This window comes from Pantherophis guttatus, chromosome 3 (assembly GCF_059756535.1).
Source record: "Pantherophis guttatus breed Tessera chromosome 3, ASM5975653v1, whole genome shotgun sequence".
Lineage (NCBI taxonomy): Eukaryota > Metazoa > Chordata > Lepidosauria > Squamata > Colubridae > Pantherophis > Pantherophis guttatus.
Window position 1 is genome coordinate 93364890 of NC_142065.1, and position 22333 is coordinate 93387222.

Below are 22333 nucleotides of genomic sequence, written 5' to 3' on the forward strand. Positions count from 1 at the left end.
TAGATTTAAGGAATTAGATCTGATAGATAGAGTGCCTGAAGAACTATGGACGGAGGTTTGCAACTTGACTTGTTAAGGTAATCCTCAATCTGTATAAATAAAAATGTAAATGTTCATTTGTTCAAAATTGTAAATCTCTGAAAGTTCTTCACCAATTGCCTTGAAATTTTGACACAACGTTGCATTTGAATACGTGCGTGTTTTTATATACCTATATTATATAGATGTCACACCTGTAACAGGTAAAAACATGCTTTCTTGAAAAACAGCGCCATCTGTTGGACGTAAAAGCAACACACGCTATACTAAATATTTTACGATTCCATTTCAATGTTTCCGATTGCATTGTTAAATTGAATTTTCATAGATTTTGATTTATTTTCATTTTGATTTAATTATTTTGTGCAACATTGCGTTGGAATTGAGCTGTGCCGTATCCCTCTGTAGCTCAGGTCATGCCTACTTTGCCTCCGTTCCACCAGTCTTTTCATTCGGTCGATTGGATTCAGACCTGAGTTGCCTTTCTCTACGTTTCTTTTTGGACTTTAACTTCACAGCACCACAATGGTAAGCGCGAGCTGGGTCTTTTCCCCTCAGCGCCACCGCCGCCAAACCCACAAGCAAAATGGCGGGAAATGTCAACCGCCGCGAAGCGTCCTCCCGACTAACCGAGTATGCCATACCTTTGGCAGGGACCCCGATGCCGCCTGTGGTGTGGAGAGCTGCGAAGGTGAAGGCGGTTATACTGGCAAGCCGGGAAACCAGCTCTTACACCCGCGGCAAAGTATCCTCGGAGGCGTCCGAAGACAAACCTCTGGAGCCCCAGGAATGCAAACTCACTGACGGCAGCCCAGGCAGATGCCTCCGCCAATCCCATGATGCGCAGCTCTCCCAACACAAGCACTAAATAGGTAAAAATCCAATAAAGCAATTGATTAAGCGACGTTAAAGTCCAAAAAGAAACGTAAAGAAAGACAACTCAGGTCTGAATCCAATCGACTGAGTGAAAAGACTGGTGGGACGGAGACAAAGTAGGCGTGACCTACAGAGGGACATTATTGGCACTCGGACAAAAAATATTGTATACCCATAAGACTGGGCCACATCAACGCGTGGCCAGGTACAGCTAGTTTACAATAAAAATTGAGGCCAAAATTTCTGTTGTTTAGACATTTGTTAAATGAATTTTACAACCTTTCTTGCCCCAGTGAATGACTACAGTTGTTAAGTTAACAACACAGTTAAGTCAACTGGCTTCCCTCTTGACTTTGCTTATCAGAAGGTCGCAAAAGGTGATCATATGACCCCAGGACACTGCAACTGTCATAAATATAAGTCAGTTGCCAAGCATCTGATCACATGACCTTAGGGATGCTGTGATGGTCATGTGAAAAATAGGCATGTCACTTTTTTCAGTGCTGTTGTAACTTTGAATGGTGACTAAATGAACTGTTGTAAGTCGAGGACTACCTGTAATTGTGGAGAATGGCAGTTGCCTCTGCGGAAGCCAGGTGTCTAGTGTCAAACTAAAGCTCCGGTTTCTGCTGCAATAGCCTCCTGCAGCCCTCTGCCAGTGAAAACCGAGCTCTCCCAAGCTCCATTTTCGCTGAAAGATGGCTGCTGGAGGCCATCATTTGGCACTCTCTCTGGTCTTGCCTGCCTCCGCTGGAGACAGTGGATCCCCCGTTCTGCCCGGGCCACAAGTGCCCCCGACATGAGTGACGTTGAGCTGGCCATGTCCCCCGAGGTCAAACACACAATGAAATCAAGTTTGACACCCCTGCTGTATTGCTATTCCATGCTTATGTCGAAGAGTCCAAAAAAACAATAAACTCATTAAAAGCCGTGGTGACGCAGTAGTTAGAATACAGCAGTGCAAGCTAACTCACTGCTCACTCCAGTTCGATCCTGACCAGCTCAAGGTTGACTCAGCCTTACATCCTGAGGTCAGTAAAATGAGGAGCTAGATTGTTGGGGCAATATGCTGACTCTGTAAACTGCTGAGAGCTGTGAAGGACTGTGAAGTGGTATATAAGTCTAAGGAGTATTGCTATTATTATGGCTGTCACAAACCAAACCTCTCCTGAAACTGCTTGGCCTTCATCTACGGTTCTTCCACCATGCTTCAAAGGAATCACATCACACCCAGATGGCTACATGAAACTTCTTCCAATCTTTACCAAAGTTAGAAAATTTATTATATTTAAAGTATGTCTTGCAACACACCAGTTTGGAAATAATCTTCAAATTAAATCCTTGTATGCAGATAGTATTATTAGGTTGCAATAGGTAAAAGACTCTAATCTGTATAGACCTGATTTAAGCACTAACCAGTATTATTTTATGTTTAGTTTTCAATTATATGGATTTTTTTCCTCATGCTCAACAAAGTTCCTTTCCCTTTTTATAATAAAAGCAATTGAAATTAGTATTTCAATTCCACAAGCCTTCATTTGTGCAGGTTTTATTTACAACGAATTATATTTAAATTATTATTATTTTCCCCAAAACACTCCATAAAAAAGCAAGATTAAGGAAGCCACAAACAAAAGCCAGGTTTACATGGTTGATTCCTGGATGGATTTTAGATTGCTAACAGCAATGACTCCTTCTGATACCAAAGACATTGTCTAGGAAGCAGTATTGCTACCTTGATTGTTTTTATTTTTTTTATTTTTTAAAAATTTGATTTATATGCCGCCCTTCTCCGGAGACTCAGGGCGGCTTACAATGCGTTAAGCAATAGCCTTCATTCTTTTGTATATTTTATACAAAGTCAGCTTATTGCCCCCACAAACTGGGTCCTCATTTCACCTACCTTAGAAAGGATGGAAGGCTGAGTCAACCTTGAGCCTTGGAGAGATTCGAACCAGCAGAAATTGCAGGCAGCTGTGTTAATGACAGGGTGCACTAAACCATTGTATTATCAAGGCTCTTATTTCACCTTATATTGAAATAGAAATGGTTTTAAAATTGTAACAAAAGAAATACAAATATAGTTTTAACTGTAAAGCTTTTTATAACATACAAAATGAGATATGTGCACAGTGAAAACATATGGGGAGGGGACTTCAATCCATAATTGATTAAATCTATATTTTTTACTCTTCAAGAATTTATTTTTAAAAAATTACAATTTTTAAGAAAAATACATGATTTTGAAAGCTAAACCACTGCATTAAAATGTCAACAATAATTTTTCATGCTCAACAGCTTTAAAATAACTGAAGTCAAAGAAAATATAGATATATTAACTTTTCAATTGTTAAGAGAATTTTCAGTAGAACACTTGTTTTAGTTTGTTGTAGCAAACAGACACCATAAAGGCCAACTGTGTTATAAATTTTTTGCACTATAGCTTTCTTCATGTAATGAACGGAATATTAATTCTCTCTCTTGGTCTCTCTCTATACGCCCACATTCACACAGAATAGCATATACTGCAGTCAGAAAAAAATTCATTAGAGAAATTATAAATAATTTTCTTTACAACGGCTGTGCATGTCTTAAAAATGATTTAGAATAAGTGTTTTTGATCTCAGATAACCACAGCACTTTTACACTGTTCATTAAAAGCAGCTGCTTCTTTTTCACATTTTTGACCAAATCTGAATAAAAATGTGGCTCTTTTAAGAGTGTGATAATGGAATTTGGTCTCCATTTAGTGATTAAACAAAAATTGAACTTATTTCATTTAAATGATTTTAAAATCTAAATTAGTTAACTAAATACAGTTTGTATAGTTACTTTTATATCCAGTATTTTTTTGTCTTCTGTCATACAGAAGAATGCTAGGATCCCTGACAAGAAGACACTTGTCACAATCTCTATTCTCTGCATTCCATTTCCCCCCTCTTCCTCTCTCTCCATACACACACACACACACACATCCCTATTTCAACATAATACCCCATTCATTTAATGAAATAGACAACAGTTTATATAATACTGTTAGCCATCAAAATGGCTAACAGCTGAAGACTAATGAAATATCACATTTCACAGACATGATCATTAATGTTCATTATTTGAAATGTTCTGTACAGAAGGAGCTGAATCAAGACCTAGTAACGTTCCGAGGTAAGTTTGTTCTCTAGGATCCAATATTTGTTCAGGTTTAACTGGATGAACTATATTTGCTGGTTGTGGAGTAAGAGTATATTTTTCAAGAAATTCCAGATCTGTTGTTTGCTGATAATCTGTTGGAGGGGGTTGTGAAGGAAGAATTGAGTGAGATGAAGTTGTAACAGGAGGCTGCGGTTGTACAAGATCAGACTGAGTTTCACGCATTCGAACAGATATCAGTGTCACTGGCACACATGTGTCTGATGGTACATTCTGTAGCATTGCCTTGGTATCCACTTGATAAGTTGTGTTCTGATCCACAAATGGTTTAGAATCACCTTGAAAAGCCTTATCATCTGATGTGTACTGAGCTGGTAATGACACAATTTTTTCATCTGACAATGAATTTTGCAGTTCATCTGCAGACTTCCCTCCATGTACGTGATCAGTATGGTATTTTAGTTTATCTTTTCGTTTAAATGTTGAATTGCAGTATTGACAGTTGAAAGGGCGAGCATCTGAATGAATAACCATGTGTTTAGTTAATGTCTTCTTAATCCTGAAGGACTGGTTACAAATTTGGCATTTGTATGGTTTCTCACCTGCATTAAAAAGTCAATATTAATAGAATAAATGTGCTATCTTTTATATCTTACCTATCATTTTTAATCTTTGTTATATAGCTAAACATTGTTTCAAATAATTTCTATAGAATACAGAACATCTGACACTGAGAAAAAAACGCAAGTCATTTTAATGTTTATTATTTCATTTTTTAAAAAATACATAATTTATTTTAAAAATACAGGAAACCTTCCATTTATTCCAAACTTTGTTTCAGGTGAGAACAAAGCATTGAGATATGCAAAACTGATATACAACATCATTAATTGATACTCTGTGACTTGCAATACATTCAGACAAGCTGATGCACGCTGATTGCCAGCCTTAGATCAAAAATGTGCTGAGCTACCTAGGTTAACAGAAAGCATTGTAGGGCATGGGGAGGCAAGGATGGGTGGGAAGTGAGTTTTAATTTTGTAGTTTTACTTCAAGAGGATTTTTTTTCCCCTCAAAAGTTCATCAAATAAAAAATAACTTTAAAATTCACACCTCAATGATCACACAGTTTATTAGTTTTGTTAGTGTTTGCTTGATTGTGTGATTTAGTGTGCTTGATTGTTTTGTGTCTTGCATTAGGGTTATGAATGAGAAGTCAAAATAGCTTCTTATCTTAATGATGACAGAGGGGATAGAAATCCATGCTGAATAGTATCAGCCATTCAACTTGCAGGAAGGTGGGCCAAAAGAACTGTTTTAAAACATTTCGACAACATTCTTTAATGAAAGCATTGGATTGGGAAAAATACTTAGTTAACTGGGGAAACTTGGAGAGTCCAACAACATGGAATATAGCATAAAGCAAGGAAGGGAATTGGGATAGATTAAGAATCCAAGAGATTCTTTAGCAAATCGTTGAACTGTGAGAATTAAGAACAATGCTCAAAATGTTCTGGATTAATTATTTTCACTACCCAAAATAGAGGAAACTGAAAAATAAAGAAATGCAAGCATTCTCTTCTGCTGCAAGCAAGTTTTTAAAAATAGAAGAGATCACAACTGAGTTTTTAGGCTACTCTGATTGTTTACCTGAATGTGTCCTAAAATGCATTTCTAAACTTGATTTCCCCTTAAAAACTTTCTTGCAGACTTCACATTGATGAAATGTTGCTTTGTACCTTTGAAGAAAAGCAAGTAAATAAAATATATTAGAAAATAGATTTTTTTACCAAGGAATGTTTTCAGGCTTACATAAACTAAATTACTATTATAGGCTTATTCTCATTTTCCCCTGTTTTTAAATTGTTTCTTAGAAATATATGTGCATTTAATTGTTTGCTTGTGGACAATTTCAATACCTTCACAAGGAGTGTTAACGCAAATAAATGTGTAACCCATCAAGAAATTCAGTTCTACCCAGTGATGGGGCTGGAGTCACAGTAGCCAGTTGTTAAAATTTTGGGGCAAATTTGTGAGTCAACTTGAAGGCAGAGCTGAGCCACATGTATTAATCAGATTTTGATGGCTAGCAGCATGGTGGCAGCAATGGAGCTGGCAGAGCTGGTCCTTAAACATTTACTAGTTCTGGTTCTATCTCTTGTAAATGGAACATTTTAAAGAAAGAAAAAGACCCTTAATGATGCTGTGATTCTATGTACTGTATATAACACTGCCTAGGAGTAAACCACTCTGTTATGTTTTTCATTTTTCATTTTTCTGAAATGATATAGGGTTTCCTGCTTGAGCAGAGGGTTGGAGTAGAAGACCTCCAAGGTCCCTTTCAACTCTGCTATTCTGTTAATCATATATAGGGTTGTATATAGGGTTGTAAACATTCATATTCTCCAGTACAAGGGTAAAGGATTAATGCAAAATCCAGCTATTCTATGCTGATTTAGGAACTTCATGACTCAAAGGCTACCTATCACAACAGTTGGAGAAGAATGAGAGTTATTATTAATTAAATATTGAAGTACACTTTCTATATCTTATTTTCCTTGGCCTTGTTGCTTTCAATTTCATGTCCCCTTTCAGCTGTCTGATACACACCCGTTTAGGATAAAAATTCATACATCTAAAGTAAAAAACCCCATAGAAAATCAAATTAGATAAGGCATTTAGATCTATAATTAGTATCTTCTCTGTTTGCTTCTCACTGTTTTGGATATGAAGAAACAGATGTCATGTATTATTGAAACCTTTTCTCCCAATGAAGTTTTCCCTGACTTGAAATGTCCCACCTGTAGGTATGCATATTTTGCTTTATATGTGATATCTAAATTATATTTTCATATTTTTATAATAATTGAAAATTATATCTTATACCATAATACACTATATTTTTTCAGCATTAGTATTCAAGGGGTAAAAAGAATGCATTCATATAAGACTATTTTTGGATCAATTAAACCATGATTTAACCAGAACCTAACCCTGGTTCTATTTGGTACAAATCAATCTAACATATCCTCAGATGTTGGATATGTTACAACAATATATCAATATTGAATATATTTCAATATTAAATTAAACTTACTTTTGCCACACTTTTTCTCCTAGATGAACACTTTTATAATGAACAGTGAGATGATCTCTTCGGCCAAAGCATTTTCCACATTCCTCACATTGATGGGCTTTCTCTCCTAAGGTGAAGCAATTATATATTCTGAATTAATTTAATAAAAGTTCCAGGAAGCATCCCAAAAAATGTCAGAGGCATCCAACTATTTCTGATTTTGGGCCAGTCACTCTCGCTCAGTCTAACCTACCTATACAAGATTATTGGGGGGAGGAGGGGGAGAGGAGGTCACCTTGAGCTGTATAAAGTAAAGCAGGATATAAATAAAATAAATAAATTAGGGATCAATGTCCACGGCTCGCCAGTATGTGATGATATATGTGTCACCAAGACTGGGAGCAGGGGGAAAAAGTAGGATTTGTCAAAAAATATAATAATAAATAAACTGCGGATAGGCTTAACATGTCTTTTAAAATTAAATTTATTATCCCAAAGGTAGGTGTGTGTGGGGGGTGGGGGTGGGGGGTGGGGGCAGGAAGGGATGGAATTGAGATTACTGTGTCCTGATTCCACCACTGATCTCCCTTCTGTGACCCTTGGCTGTTGAAAAAATAACTTTAAAATGTGCAGTTCCTTCATGAGAAAACAGTTGCATTCTAGTATACCTCAGTGTTTTCCATTAGTAGGAGCCTTTTCATTCATGGAATAACAGTCTGGCCACATATATTGGCATACATCCTCTTCATCTCTAACCAGTCATGGTGAAAACAGATATCCTTTCTTTCAGTAAGCCATTATTTTGTGAAATATAAACGAACGCTATGTTCCTAGATTCTTTGATTGAAAAAGGTAATGTCAATGCCACTCCTTACCTGAATGTATCTTTTTGTGTTTTGTAAGGTGATCATGGCGAATAAATGTTTTTCCACATTCTTCACATTCATATCTCTTATCATCATGGTGGACTCGCAGATGAAGCCAGTATTAACAGGAATACAAGATTAGCATCTGCATGCTTAATGTGCCATGATATTCAAATTTGAAAATCTAAATTAGTATAACTTACACTAAGGTTACATAACTTATATTAACTATAACTTAAATCTGAAAATCTAAATTAGTATAACTCAATAATGACACCATCTACTCTGAGAGGTTGCTATACTATTTCTGAGTAGATACTGTATGCCGCTACTGATTTTATTAAGTCTAAATAGTTTTAAATTTTGGAAAAAATGGGTCATGGAGTCTAGTTGTCTTATTTCCAAGTAGATGGGTAAAAATTATATTTAAATTTTGTACTTGTCTACTTGGAAATAGATGACCATTCAGATGAGCAAACTTTGGTAAAGATTGCTCATCAATAGTCCATTTTTTGCTAAAATCTAAAAATAACTTCCATAGGGATTTCTCTTATTGTAGTAATTAGTACTGAATTTTAATTCTACTTTTTAATGACAAGCTAGCTATAAATTGTATAACAATGTCGTTTCAAAGCATAACTGATTGTGGCATAACAGAATAGAAAGTATTACCTATAGGAGCTTCCATGACGAAAACTCTGCCCACAAATACTACATAGATGTGGTTTTTCTCCACTGTGAATTCTCAAATGTTCTTTTAAAGTTGTTCTGTAAGGAAGAAATTCAAATATAAGGAGGAAATTATTTCCTAATGCTTTTACGATACAATAATACATTTCATTCTAATACATTTAAAATGGCCACAATCTGATTTTCTGCAAAGTATAACTGACATCTATTGATAATGGACAAACTGTTACCAGACACTGTCAATCCATTGCCAATGATCACCGGATTTGGCTTTTTTTTTTCAGAAATACATGTATGGTTCTGGCATTTCTGCCATCATAGCATGTAGCACCCAGGACATTCTAAAAGTTTTAGTGCAATACTTTGGGACACCATGTACTGTACATCCAGTCTCTGGGGTCACTGTAGAAGTGTCTGTGTTAATGAAGATAAGTATTTTTATTTAAAAAATTTAAAGTTATAAGATTCTGTCATTTTATTTGGTGAATAGATTAAATTTTAATTTTAAAAATCAATCTGTTGTTCAATCCCATTCCTAATAAAATCACTGTTCATATTGATAGAAGTACAGGAGAACACTACCTTATTTATCATTTTAAGTCCCATGGAGTCACAAAGTTGAGAATTCTGCTATGCTATATAGTTGAATATGTAAATACATGGCATATAAAATAAACTTAGTAAGTGTGCCTATAGCACATAAAATGTGAGAAGAGGAAGAATCTGAAAAAGGCCGTTTAACACATTGATCAAAGGCTAGGCCTCTGCCTGTCCATATTCTTGTCTAATTCTATTGAGAATCAAGCCTCTGCTGATCTGAAGAGTCTTTATTTGGGTTCTGTCTTTTAGCCTTTCTTAGTATGTACCAATAGTCAAGTCTATCTTTATTAAGTAGGCAAAGCCTTCGATACAAAGAAGAAAATGATGATTTGGATAGCGTTTCCCAAAATAAAATGCATCTTTCTTCAGGATCATTCTTCAACTGTATAATCCCAGAACAGGTTGCTGACATATTAATGAGTGTCTTCTAAACTGCAAAGCACTCTTTCTTTTTTAATTCAAAGTGCTGTACAACACTCATTTGGTCTAACTTAAATAGGAGAAAGACAAAAAATTCACTGATATAAAAATGGAGAGCCAGTTTGGTGCAGTAAATGCTGGATTAGAAACTGGGAGATCCTGAACTCTGGTCTTCCCTTAGGTACAGAAACTGGCTGGATGATTTTAGGCAGTCTCTCTTTTTTAGCCCAACCTATTTCAAAGGTTGTTGTGAAGATCATAGGAGGAAGGAGCATTATGCATTCTGCCTTGAGTTATACAAAATAAAGAAGGTATGTACATCGAATAAAAACATACACCTGAAACCCTAAAAGTCATTAGAGTTTCCCTCGGCTCAGTAGATACAAATGATTGATGAGTAAAGACTTGGGAAGTAAATGGTATGAAATATTCTGAGAAACATATAGGTGCTGATCAACTACCTTTACAATATTTTTTTTAAAATATTGGTGAATTCATTGATCTACTTTCTGTTTAATTTATATAAAACACAGCATGTGTATTCAGCATACCTTTCTCTAACTGATTTTCCACAAATAAAGCAAGTCCATTTTCTCTTTCCTCCATGAGTGCATTCAATATGGCGCTTCAGATTTCCAGTGTCATTAAACTGACGACCACAAATATCACATGGAAAAGGTCCTAAAAAGACACAGGGATTCAATTTTACATTTATGCAATTTGAGCAAGTGATTCGAATAATTAACAAACACATATTTTGGAACACAAAAATACAAAACTGAACAAAATACTCTCTTATTTTGAAAAACCTAACCACAAGCACATTAATATTTCATTTTTAAACAGTCCATCATTTCTTCCCCAGAAGTTGCTTTTGATAATTCTGACACAAGTTTACCAAAACTTAACTACCAAAAAGGAAAATATTTTGTACAGATTTGTATTTTTTTGCATTCTCTTATTTTTTGTAAAACTTAAGCATAAACATATTGATACTACATTTTTATGGACAACTTGGTAAGCCATTAAATTATGGCGTCATAACTACCAAGAGTGACTCCCTGGACCAGTTTATCTATGAATTGTCTGCCATGTGATTGTTTTCTATATTTTTGCCAATATCTAAAACTATAGGTCTGACATAGCCAAAGTGGGCTGATCTGCCACTAAGATTTTTAAAACTTGATTGTATGACTCAAATAATCGTTTAGCATTATATTAGGAAAAACAGCCATGCTGCCTCTTGAAGTCTTCTTGGAAAGGAGAAAGCAATTGTTTTAACAGATGTTTATTAAATGAACAATTTCCTTCAAAATGTACCAAATTACCAATAGTGACTTGCAGAAAAGAAATGCCAGATTGAAGATGGCTCTTGAAAAGCAGAGGCATGATTTATCTTTATAAAATCCATTTATCCTTAAACAAAATTAGAAATACGATAGCTATTCATGCACTGGGTAAGTGGCCACTTTCTTAAATATTATTTGAAAAGCTAGGGAAAACATCCCTTAAGCTTCACAGTGCAAATCCCACATTCTTTGATTCAATTCTGCTTGATTTTCTAAGGGCCAGTAGATTTACCAAATTGCAGAATGTATGATGGTACTTTCCAGTATCATTTGTCTTAAAAATATCAAAGTCCTGCTGGAAAGCAGAGTTTATATTTTTCTTTATGAAAATTACCATTCTTGAAACAGGTATTCTAGTACCATGATGAAGGGATAAGTAGAAGACATTACAATAGAGAAAAAATTGGAAATGGTTATCCCCTCTTCTGTAGCCTGTGAATCCAAGCAAATCTGATGTTTCTATGTCAACATCACAACTACAGCTTTTAAAGCTCCAAAAACAAGGAGAGTGGAAAAATGCTAGGAAGTGCAGTTATATCTTCCAAGTTACATGTATTGTAGAAGGCCAATAACTCTAAGTCCTTCTCTGTTATTTTTTTATATTGAGAGGTACTTCAAAAAATAAATGTCATCTAATATTTCTATTTCAAATGTAATATAGTTGTGCTGATGCTGTCAGGTTTCGATATCGTCTTCAAATAAAAAAAATTGCATTTCCAAACAGATAGTCTTTGAAGAAATCTTTCATTTTATTAAGCACGACAATCTGGCCCCGATCGTGGCGTAGCCAGCTCTGGTTTCCTGACCCCAAACCCTCCCTTTCCGTTCCCCAAATCTCTGTGTCTCATTGGCCTTCTCCCAAATCACTCTCCCCATATCTACTACCTAAGCTCCCAGGAATGCCCCCCCCCTCATCTCCTAGGGGATATTATCTTCTAGGAAAATAAGTAGGTGAAGTGTCAAGCGTCCTCTTGCCAGCTGGCCCCTCTTCTCCTGCTTATGTCAGCACTAGAGTAAATGCAGGTTGAAGTGCTGACAGATGCATTAAATAGAATTGCAGCAATTTTTTTCCTAATAGATTTTAATGACAAAATTGACAAAAAAAAATGTCAATGTTCTTTTACTTGTCTGATTATTCAGTAAATGCACAAATTTATTACATGCGATTAAACAAATAATGAAATATAAACAGGTCAATGTTTCATATGTTACTTAGTTCTCAGCAATGAAGAAAATGGTTTAGGAGAAAATTTTTAATCATTTCTGGTCAAAGTTTACTGTTTCCAAGAAAACTGGGAAAACAATATGTCCAAAGGTTTAGTAGCTCACAAAGCTATTACATTTTTTTAAAACAAACAGAAAGTGACCCTGATAAGTTTCCCCACCTCTCTTCTGTTGTTGGGCTTTTATTTTTTTGCATTTTTCAGAATGCATTGAAAAACAGTTTTTGTAATTTTAAACTAGTGTTAAAAATCAAGTAATTGGTGAGGTTCATGGAAAATTGGCCTTCCACCAACTTCAGAATGAAGTGGTGAAATCAAATAGATAAGCTGAAGTGGAGGATGGGAAAAATACCCTGTGAGCTGCAAAACATGTATTGTAAATCCCTAACTATAACTAGATTAACTGAAATTTTCTGGGGTTTTTACTCAAACACCTCTAAAGAAGGATTCGTTTAATTAATTTGTCCAAAAATTGAACCTCATATCTTTAAAGCAGTTTAAAGAATTGTTCAAACACTGTGAATAGAGATTTGGAAAATTGGTATACAGAATTCAATTCAGCTAATGAATTAAAAACATATATGCACTGAATATTTTCTTACCTAAATGGAACTTTTCTTGATGTTTCAATCTCGTAAAGCGGGATTTAAAATGCTCTTCACAATAGGTACATTTGAAAGGCTTATTCTGAGTGTGAAGAATTCTGTGTTCTTCCAAGTGAGGTCTTCGTGTGAAAGACTTATTGCAAATCTATAGCAACAACAATATGCAATGATTAAGTAAAATACACAATCTTGAGCTTTCTGAAAAAAGTCAAGTTATCTGTGAAAATATATACACAAATCCAATCTTATCACTCAAAGGAATGAATTATAAATCAGCATATTACATTTACATTTGCAAATAAGCTGAGAATTTTAGGTGCCAAAATGTACCAAAGGGTTTGCCTTATCCAAGTATAGGCTTATCCATAGATATATACAGTAATATTTTAAAAGTACTTGTAATTCTTGTATATACTCACATGAATCTATCTGTAAATAAATTGACTCTCAAATATTTTAACCACAATACAATGAAAAATGTGGATTGGCTTATCCATAGATGATGCATTTTTCATACTCTTTTGGTTAAAAATTTGAGGGTTGGCTTATCTACTGATAGTTGTATATGTATGCATACATATGGCAGCTTTCTGGAAATAACTGTACTATCCAATTGCATAGTTATGACTATTTGCTTCTCTGTTAATCTTGTTAATTTCAAGTTTTATCATAACTTTAGCATATACAGTGTGGATTGCTACATACTATTTTCTCCATTAAAGTTACCTTATTAAACCATTGACCAAAAAAGACCATGCATCAATAAGCCACTAAGTCATATTACAGTACTTTTTATTTTTATTATCCTGAACCCAACTGCACCATGCACTATTTACACACTAAAGCACATAATGAAATGTAGGATTTCCCATTTATCCCTAACGTTATGATTTAGTAACTTTAACATAAATTGTTTTAGGCACTTATTACTTATCAGGTCCATGTACTCAAACAATATCTACATATTACTCTCACAGCATAAAAACAGCAACATAACGGAGAGCATGGAGCGAAGCTTTTGTCCATGCTCAAGAATTTCAGAGATTCCTTTCCTACTGCAGCTCCTTGACAAACATTCTAAAACAATTTACAATAATTCTAAATAGCAGTTAAAACAGAAAATTCAAGAACTTCAGTAAATAAATGCACAGCCTCTGATCTGGATTCAAGTCATAGATAAAAAAAAGCAGAAGTATCAAATAATTTCAGTGAAACCAAAAACATACCTCACATTTCCATCCTTCACTTTTTTTCTTCCTGGTAGACAGAAACTCTTGTACATTTTCAGGATGAAATCTGAGGAGGAAATCTACTAAGACATTATTTATTTAATAAATATAACACAACAAGAAAATCACTAGTTTGCATTTTGTTACTGCTTGCTGGCCTAATTGTATAATTATTAAAAAGAAATATTATCCTGTACTGCGTATAAAGAAAGCAAAATATTTGAAATTTCTTAATCTATATTCCCATTTGAAAAATTATGTATATAACCCAAGCTGAAATTTACAATTCGGCACCAGCACAAATGTTAACTGTTTTTTTAATCTGCTTTTAGTCATCCTCTTTAAGCACTTTTTGCCCCAATTTACTTAAACCACCTTTCAATATTCACCAAATAGCAGGACATACATTAAAAAGAATATGTAATACTACTGAACATACTGATATCTCATTTCACATGTGTACATGTTTGGTGGAGAGCATTATCCTGATTTAAGGTGCCTACACTACTGATATACTACTTTATAAATATACACAATTTTACCCAGCCTGAAGTCCTCTAGGTTTTCATTGACTCCAGGCAGGGTATGATTGGGAAAGGATCATGTATGTTATGCATGCTTTTAACATCCTACACATTTAAAATAAGTTGCCATGTATTTAACTGGATTATTGTTTATAACTAATATCCTGCAGCATTCAGTTATATAATTTTATAATAAAAGGAAACCAAATGACCATTCTATATTACCCAAAATGCAGTATGATTCAATGATACTTGCCTTTTTACATGCTTTATCAGGGTCTTTTTGGTGGCGTGCAGTTTGTTACAATATGAACATTTGTGTTCCTTTTTATGAAATTCCAATTCACTGTTGTGTTTTTTTCTGTGTACTGTTAAGTTAGATTTGGTTGAATAACGCTGCTGGCAAATATCACATTCAAAAGGCTTTTCACCCGTATGTACTCGAGCATGGCTTTCAAATTTTCCTACAGAATAAAAGATATATATTTTTAAATGAAAAACAGCTGATAAATATTAACCTCTAATATTATCACAATAATAGTATGTGCTATATGAAGTCTGTGAGAAAGTTTTAATACAGATTATTTTATAATGTATTATTTTTTAAAGAAGCCTTTCTAATTACTGGCTGGAACATCACCTTTTTTCATATAGCATATAGTGATAGGAATGTGATGATATATACCGTATTTTTTGGAGTATAAGACACACCTACCTTTTTTGGCGAGGAAAACAAGAAAAAGAAATCTGCCTCTGCCTCCCAGCAATTTTGCCTCGTAACAGTAAACAGCAAACAGCCTGCTTTACTTTCATTTTCGTTTTCAGCATAGCTTGATTAGCACAAGGAAAAAAAAAAAAATCTGCTCCAGCAATTTACCCCCTTGCAGCAAGAGCAGAGGCCCACGCAAAACAACTGAGAGTTGGGAGGCTGATCCAATCAACTTGTGCAAATTAGGCTGTGCTGAAGCTGAAAGGAGCTGTTTTTTCTTGCTGCTTGCTGCAAGGAGGTAACTGCTGAGAGGCAGAGGCCAAAGGATGGGGGCCAGTGGGTGGGCGGGGCTACATTCGGTGTATAAGATGCACCTAAATTTTCACCCCCTTTTAGGGAGGAAAAATACGGTAACTGCCATTCTTATACTCCGAAAAATACGCTAACTGCCATCCTACTGTATCATTTAACACTAGCTCTCAATCTATACAAAGGAGACTTATATAAAGGGCTGGAATACACAGTGAGTTGTTACTGTTGTGTATACACATTATTTTCATAAAGGTGGAACCATTCTTGTCTTAAAACAAGTTGCTAAAGAATGTCTGGGATTCTTTTTCTTACTATAATCTTACACATTCCTATTCCTATAGTCCTGGAACACAAAGCGACTAAGGATTGAAGATCATTATCTGAATATGATTGTATAAACGTGTCTAGAACTATATTAAGATTTAATTTAATTTTAAATAAACTAAGATTCTAAGCCCATACTACAATACGATGATAAACCAATGCAACTTTATTTTTATCTTGAATTGTTCAAATGTTTGATCATCCATAGGAGAATGCAGTTTGGTTAGTCTTCATGTAGGTGTTTATATTTGATATTACCAGGTACATGAGCTTTGGCAGCCATAAAAGGCAAATGATTTCATGTGTTTGTATTGTTCAAAAATATTTTAATTGTAGCATATTTTTTGAATTGTTAAACTGCCTAGAGTTATTGATTGAGATGGGCAGTTATAAAAATTAAATAAATAAAATAAAGGTTCAATTGAACTGCAAGCCTAAAATTGCATATTGGGCAAAAGGGTATCCAGAATCAGGGCTAGACTTTTTCTTCTCTAAGAGAGATTGCTATGCTTCTATTGATACAATAATAAATCGATAAGGTTACCAAAGTTACCACATACCAGTTGAGAAGCAATAATTTAAAGGGCAGGCCAATAATCTGTAGGCTCTCCAGTTACTGTTCAATTGTAGTTCCGAACAATCCGTTAGTACAACCAATGGTGATGGGTAAAAAATTATACAATTCAGTAGTATAACAGCCAAAAATTTCTACAACTAAATAGTACCAAAAACGTGCAAGTCTGCTGCAGTGTTTGAAATGAGCTATATGCATTTTACTTTGCATGGAGTTTATATACCAGTGAAGCTAATTACCGTAGGTTTCACAATGCATAGAATTTAGTAATGCTTATAGTGTATATCACAATGCTAATATATTTTCACAAAATGTAGGGACACATTCCTACATTGATTGAAGGCCCCAAATGGCACAGGTAGAATTTGAGTGGAGATGAAATATTTGAAGTATTTCAATATAGACAAATATAGACAAATATTTGAAATATTTGTCTATATTTGAATTATATAAACAAATATATATTTGTCTATATTTCTGAGGTCTTTCTAATTTAACATTACCTATTAATCTGAATACTGTTTGCCTGCAATTTGGGCATATGTGTGAGAGCACGCACAGTGTTCTTGAAATCTACTTGTAGGCAGATTCAAAATAAGATAACATTTAATGTGACACGTATAGCAATGTAGATACCTTACAGTTCATTTTTATTGTATTTGTTAATAAGGCCTAATGAAGTGATTCATTTACTAGACCTATAGTTCAATTAGGTCAAGACAACTGTACAGATGTGGTCATTAAATAATCTAACTTCCCAGGCTGTGACTGTCTGTTATTTCAGCAGCTAGGAGTTTCTCTAACTGCTTTCTGAGCATTTGAAAAATGACTCTTATAAAGCAGGAAAAGCTGTAAAAAAAATCTAACCTCTTCCAACTAGCAATCTGATAGCCAGCTGGGTCTTCCTCAGCTCAATTAACTGCAGGATTGTTACTGTGGGTAAAATAGGAAGGAGCATTATGTATGCTGCCTTGAATGGTACAGAGATATTGTGTCAGCTTGTTGATTTAAGGATTCAGTGAAGCATTAATTTTTACAAGGGATGCCTAAAGTTTTGCATGTACTGTTAAGTGCACCATGGATATATTTCAGATCTAATCACAATTCTATATATTGAATCTGGCCCTGGATGTTAACCCAAGATTGACTTTTTGATTGCTTTTAAACCTTTCTCAGCCACCCTGCAAAGGTAAAAGACAAAACATATTCTGATTTACCTGGTCGATCAAATATTTTATCACACTTAGGACACTGCAAACATTTTTTGCTGCTGTTCTGAAGAATAGGTGGAATACATGTGGAAAGATTATCTTCAGAAATATTTCCTGCTGGACCTTCTGGCTCATGGACCTCTCCACCACATTCTTTTTCACTGTGTTGTTCAGACTCAGTATCATCTCCCAAAGTGTCCTCTTCCTGCCCATCAGTGTTGTATTCACTTCCACTGTTCTCGGATTCATTGCTCTCCTTATTAGCAGCAATTGTATCTAAATTGGTATCTGATGCATTGCCACTTTCATTGTCACTCTGATCAAACTTGGCTGGGCATTTACGATTTCGCACTGATCGTCTAGTACAAATCCCTGACTTCTCAACCATTTTTAGCCCATGTTCTTTTTCCTGTGCAGAAGATTTGTGTGCTTTGGACAAATGATTTTCTAATGATTTCTTGTAACAAAAATTACGATTGCATAAAGTGCACTGATGATTGTTGGCTATTTTAGGTGTTTGTTCAATTGTCTTTTCTATCCGAGATGGGTTTTTTGTTTTCTTTTCAGTTTGTGAAATGGAAACATTTTCACTATTTAGCAATTTAACTGCATCAATAATATCTAAAAATTTTGCTGCTTCTAAAATTAAAGGTATTTCATTTTTATTTAAGAAAAACTGTGATGTGTAAAGAAACTCAAGCAGATGATGGAAAACTGAATGTGTTACATGATCCAAGGTAATAACATTTGTATTTGGATTTTTGCTCAAATAAGCATGAAAGTAACTGCTCCCAACAGCAACTACTACTTTATGGGAGCTAAATTCTTTTCCATCAACAATTATAAGAAGATCACAAAAAGACGTCTGCTTCTGTCGATCATCATTTAAATATTTAAGTAGATTTTTATTGTATTGCAAAGAAGTTAAAAGCTTTCTTTGATCAGACAGCAGAGAAAGTTCTTTGGAATATATGAGCTGGTCTGCAGTAGCAACTTCTGCAGGATCAACATGAGCTTCCTGTTCAGAGTCTGTTACAGGAATCTTATCAGTTTGCTCCCTTGGGTGACCAAGATGTATTTTGTCATCTACATTTACATTAAGCCTTCTTCTCTTCTTCATTGCAATTGTGCCACGTTAAAATCAGAACTGTTATCAATAAGCCAAACTTTTCCAAACAAATAGTTGCTTCAGTGATACTTGAAGTTATGACCTGCAAATGGATCAAATAGTTTTCTTTAAAACTAATGAAAAAAATTGATTCATTCCAGTTTAACACCAGTTAATTTACTTCCACATTTGATGAGGTCCTACGAATTGGCATCCACCCTCTCTTTCTAGAAAGCAAAAATTCACCTTGAATTGAACCAAAACATTTAAGTCACATGCATGATATCAAATTGTAAATAGTACTTATTCCTTTATTTGTCAACAGAAGTAATCAGAAAAATAGACAAGAAAAGCTGTTGTACCAGGAAACATTTAGATCCGTCTCCAGCTGCATCATCTCTTTCAAATGTTGCCACTAGTAACATTATTCAATGTACCTTGGACTGCAAGGTGATCAATTTGTGTGCCATTCATCTCATCAGAGTAATATTACTCTGGGCTGCTTACAAATATTAAAGCAGTAGGACAATAAATAAAAACAATACTGTTAAAAGATGGGGAGGAGGGGAACATGAAGCACATGGGGAGAGGTGAGTTCTTTCCTAACCCAATAGCTACCTCCAAAATGGGATACCCCACTGGAGCCCCAGGTCAACTGGCAGAACCAGATCTTCAGGCTCTTATGGAAGATCAAAAGAGTGGGTGCAGATCTCACCTTGAAATGTATGAGGCAGGAGCCATAGCAGAAAAGGCTCTTCTCCTGGACCTCATCAGTCAAAAATTCTTGACTAGTGGGGTCTGCAGCCTGCCTGCTCTACCAGTACTGGTAGGGCGAGCCAATCCCATTGGGATAGGATGGCTCTTCAGAAAACGGGCCGAGCCATGAAGGGCTTTAAAGGTGATAACCAACCTGTTGAACTGCAACTGGAAGCAAGCTGGCAGCCAATGTTACACTGGAATTAGGGGTCCCAAGAACTGCTTGTGGTGCTGCATCCTGCACTGATTGTACCTTCCAAATACTCTTCAAGGGTAACCCCATGTGGAGTGCATTGAAATAGTCCAGGCATGAAATGACCAGGGCTTGAATGCACAAAGATATTTATTTTTATTCACTGCAGAATAAACAGTTGGTCACTTAAAAAGCAGTCATCTCTACTCACTGATCTGTTTGACTAGTTATAATTGCCCAAGACATATACAAATGAGTATATGACTTAATTCTAATCCTTTTTCTTGTACTTAAAAATTAACATATGCAAGCAATAAAATGGAGTGCATGGATTTATCACCAAGAGAGAAAGTTGCCGAGAGCTAATAAGCAGTAAATGTGAATAATATCACATATCTTGCTAAACTATGATTTAATACATATTAAATTATTAAACCACAATTAGTGGGTTTACACATGACTCATCAAACAAATCAACCCAGACTTATCCCTTGAGGCACAAATTACCAATAATAATTATCAAATTATTCTACTCATGTACACATTACATGAAGATCTAACTCTCTGGAGAAAACTCTAATGCTGGGAAAGATGGAAGGAAAGAGAAAAAGAAGATGACCAGCAGCAACATGGATGAACTCAATTGAAGTGGCAATGACTGCATCCTTGGAAAACCTGAAATACCTGGTTAAGAAGAGATCATGGATAAAATCTGTGTCTATGCTAACAGCTGCAATGATTTGATGGCCCATAATAATATCAAAGTAATAACTATGCTTTACAAACAAGGGCTGGGTTCACACAACCCAGAACCAAAGAAACTACCATATAATTTAGTGTGTTATGTGAACCAACTTAATCATTCCTTATAAGGAAGACTCAGTGTATAAAAACAGCTGTTTCTTTTTTCCAGGCTGCAATTGTTATTTCCTCTATTCAGGTTCTTTTGCTCTTTTGCTTAAATGCTATTGCTCTAGGTCTAGAATACCACCCAGACAGCATGTTACCATGACTGCTCAACTGTTATTATTACCTGCCCCTCACATAACTGCTCGTTTTTTCTCCTTTTCAGTGTTTTATCTAATGCCTTTTGTCTGCACGATTCCAGAAACATAGCCTTAGCCACATAAAGGAATGGGAACATGTTCACCATCATCCTCACCCTAGATATTATTGGTCCTATCTTCCCTGCTATGCTTAGATGAGCAAGTGAGATGTGATAGATGGCCTTAAACAAGCAAAATCAGCCTTATCTGCAAGTAGCTGCTCCTTTGCTCTTTCTTTCAGTGGGTGATGAACATAATACCCGGCCCAATTGTCACATTATTAGTGTAAGGAGCAGATCAGAGAGGAAGCAACTTCCATCACAGTCCTCTAGGACAGCTGTCACAAACTTGTGGTCTCTGGACCACTGGTGGTCCGCGAGAAAATTTTGGTGTTCCGCAGAAAAATTATTTGCATTTTTTATATTATATTTATCTTTTTTTTAAAAAATCATATTAGTGGTCCGCAGGATTTAAAATTATGATTTTAGTGGTCCCTGAGGTCCGAAAGGCTGGTGACCCCTGCTCTAGGAAGCAACTTGGACAGGAGGGGGAAAAAAAAAAAAAGGCTAGCGGGACTGTTTTAAGTTTTATCCTTCCTGGGCCTAATCCTTCCTTCCATTGTGCTAGCAGAGATTGAGCAAGGAGAAAGGCGGCAGGAGCGTAAAAACATTTTGTTTAGCCTGCATACCGATGCAACACAACGGGAGAGGGAAGAAAAGGGGGGGTGGACGGGCTTCAAGGGACTTCCACACGAGGGGAACCCTCTCCATCGCTGCTTCCCCGACCTCTGTCGCAGGGTGGGCGGCAGAGGAAATTGCCAGGTGCCTTTCCTTTCTCAACGAGGTAGTGACAGCGTCCCCCTTTCCTTCACCACCACCCACAACAACCTTTAACCATGATCCGGCCTTCAAGGCTGATAAAACTAGGTTTAAACTAGATTTAACAGGTCAGATTCGCTCAGAAGCGGCCAGCAAATTAAAGCCGAGCCTCAGGCACGTCGGACTGTCGCCTCCCTCTTCAAACCACCCCCACCCCCGACCGGGATGGCGAGAGTAAAACTGCGCCCCTCGGAAACCCCCTGAACCCACCCGGCTTCCAACAAGGGGAGGAGCCTCTTACCTACCTTCCTCCCCTCGCCGAGGAAAGGGGCAAATAACGGTCCCAGGCGCGCGCTCTGGGAAAACGCGCTTCTTCCCCATTTGCCGTCGCCAGGCCGGCCTCCAGATTCCGAAAGGCAGCCGTGGCAAAAAAGAGGAAAGAAAAAAAAAATACACCTCCCCCCCTCAAAAAAAACACACCAAAAACAAAAAAAAAAAACACCCCACCGTCGCGCACCGTTAACCCCCCTCAGGTTTCGTCATCACTTCCGGGTTCCATGCAGGAGGGTGGGAGGGTGGGTGAGTAAAGGGTGACGTCACTCAGACCGAGTTTTTTTGACAGGAAGCTGGGCAGG

The 22333-nt window shown here is 36.0% G+C and overlaps 1 protein-coding gene across 3 annotated transcripts; it reads right to left on the reverse strand.

Moving 5' to 3' along the window:
- Positions 1–2999: 2999 nt before the first annotated feature.
- Positions 3000–22293, reverse strand: ZBTB41 (zinc finger and BTB domain containing 41). 3 transcript variants are annotated; one of them, XM_087890055.1, is made up of 12 exons: positions 22004–22293; positions 19796–19965; positions 17784–18988; positions 14904–15111; positions 14121–14190; positions 12892–13039; positions 10269–10398; positions 8679–8775; positions 8017–8122; positions 7163–7268; positions 5716–5804; positions 3000–4667 (listed from the first exon to the last, which is right to left on the reverse strand). In XM_087890055.1, the coding sequence occupies exons 3-12, from the start codon at positions 18895–18897 to the stop codon at positions 4015–4017; spliced, it is 2721 nt and encodes a 906-aa protein (XP_087746181.1). In that variant the 5' UTR covers positions 18898–18988; positions 19796–19965; positions 22004–22293; the 3' UTR covers positions 3000–4014. The 3 variants fall into 3 exon arrangements, with proteins under 3 accessions (XP_087746181.1, XP_060546063.2, XP_087746180.1); XM_060690080.2 differs by lacking the exon at positions 22004–22293 and adding an exon at positions 21569–21952; XM_087890054.1 differs by lacking the exon at positions 19796–19965 and having other exon boundaries at positions 22004–22270.
- Between the last annotated feature and the right edge of the window lie 40 nt (positions 22294–22333).

What these genes read in the sequence shown, in the direction of transcription:
- ZBTB41 (XM_087890055.1), bottom strand. Translation starts at nt 18,897, where the DNA reads ATGAAGAAGAGAAGAAGGCTTAATGTAAATGTAGATGACAAAATACAT. An exon ending in GTCATGGAAGCTCCTATAGG is followed by an intron (nt 8,123 to 8,678) that starts TAATACTTTCTA and finishes TGTTAATACTGG; the next exon opens with CTTCATCTGCGAGTCCACCA. An exon ending in GGAGAAAAAGTGTGGCAAAA is followed by an intron (nt 5,805 to 7,162) that starts GTAAGTTTAATT and finishes TTTTCTTCAAAG; the next exon opens with GTACAAAGCAACATTTCATC.